At 62.2% G+C, this 410-nt stretch overlaps 1 protein-coding gene across 1 annotated transcript in view; it reads right to left on the reverse strand.

Annotated features, from left to right (window-relative positions):
• EXOC3L1 (exocyst complex component 3-like 1) overlaps positions 1-410 on the reverse strand; it is a gene marked incomplete at its 5' end in the record, with an annotated part of 7,139 nt that overhangs the window by 1,357 nt on the left and 5,372 nt on the right. Inside the window, one exon of the mRNA XM_008943918.1 lies at positions 115-237. Coding sequence (XP_008942166.1) covers positions 115-237 — 123 coding nt within the window. The remainder of the gene's footprint in view (positions 1-114; positions 238-410) is intronic.

The raw sequence follows: 410 nt of genomic DNA on the forward strand, positions 1-410 counted from the left end.
CTGAAGGATGCGGGCTCGCCGGCAAACCCAGCAGTGACTGCAGCCCCACGCCCCAGCGTGGCACCCAACTGCCCATCCTCCTCCTCCTTCAAGAACACCTCGTAGCAACCCTACCGTGCAGACAGGTTTCCTGACGCGGGAGAAGTCCTTGGCATACTTGTCAATCACTTCACACACACTGGTGACGAGCTGGGGGCCAGAGAGCCACTTGCGGGAAGGCAGCTGCTGGCAGAGGGGCTGAAAGTAGCAGAGGAGCAGCACTTGGTGCCTGGCACATCACTCCTGCAGCAGGTGCCAGCTGTGGGGTGGCACAACGGCCCCCAGCTGCTGTCCACCCACTGCAGGGCAGCACAGAATCCCAGAATCCCAGCATGGTGGGGGCTGGAAGGGACCTCCGGAGATCACCTACT

This window comes from Merops nubicus, unplaced genomic scaffold (assembly GCF_000691845.1).
Source record: "Merops nubicus isolate BGI_N331 unplaced genomic scaffold, ASM69184v1 scaffold17407, whole genome shotgun sequence".
NCBI lineage: Eukaryota > Metazoa > Chordata > Aves > Coraciiformes > Meropidae > Merops > Merops nubicus.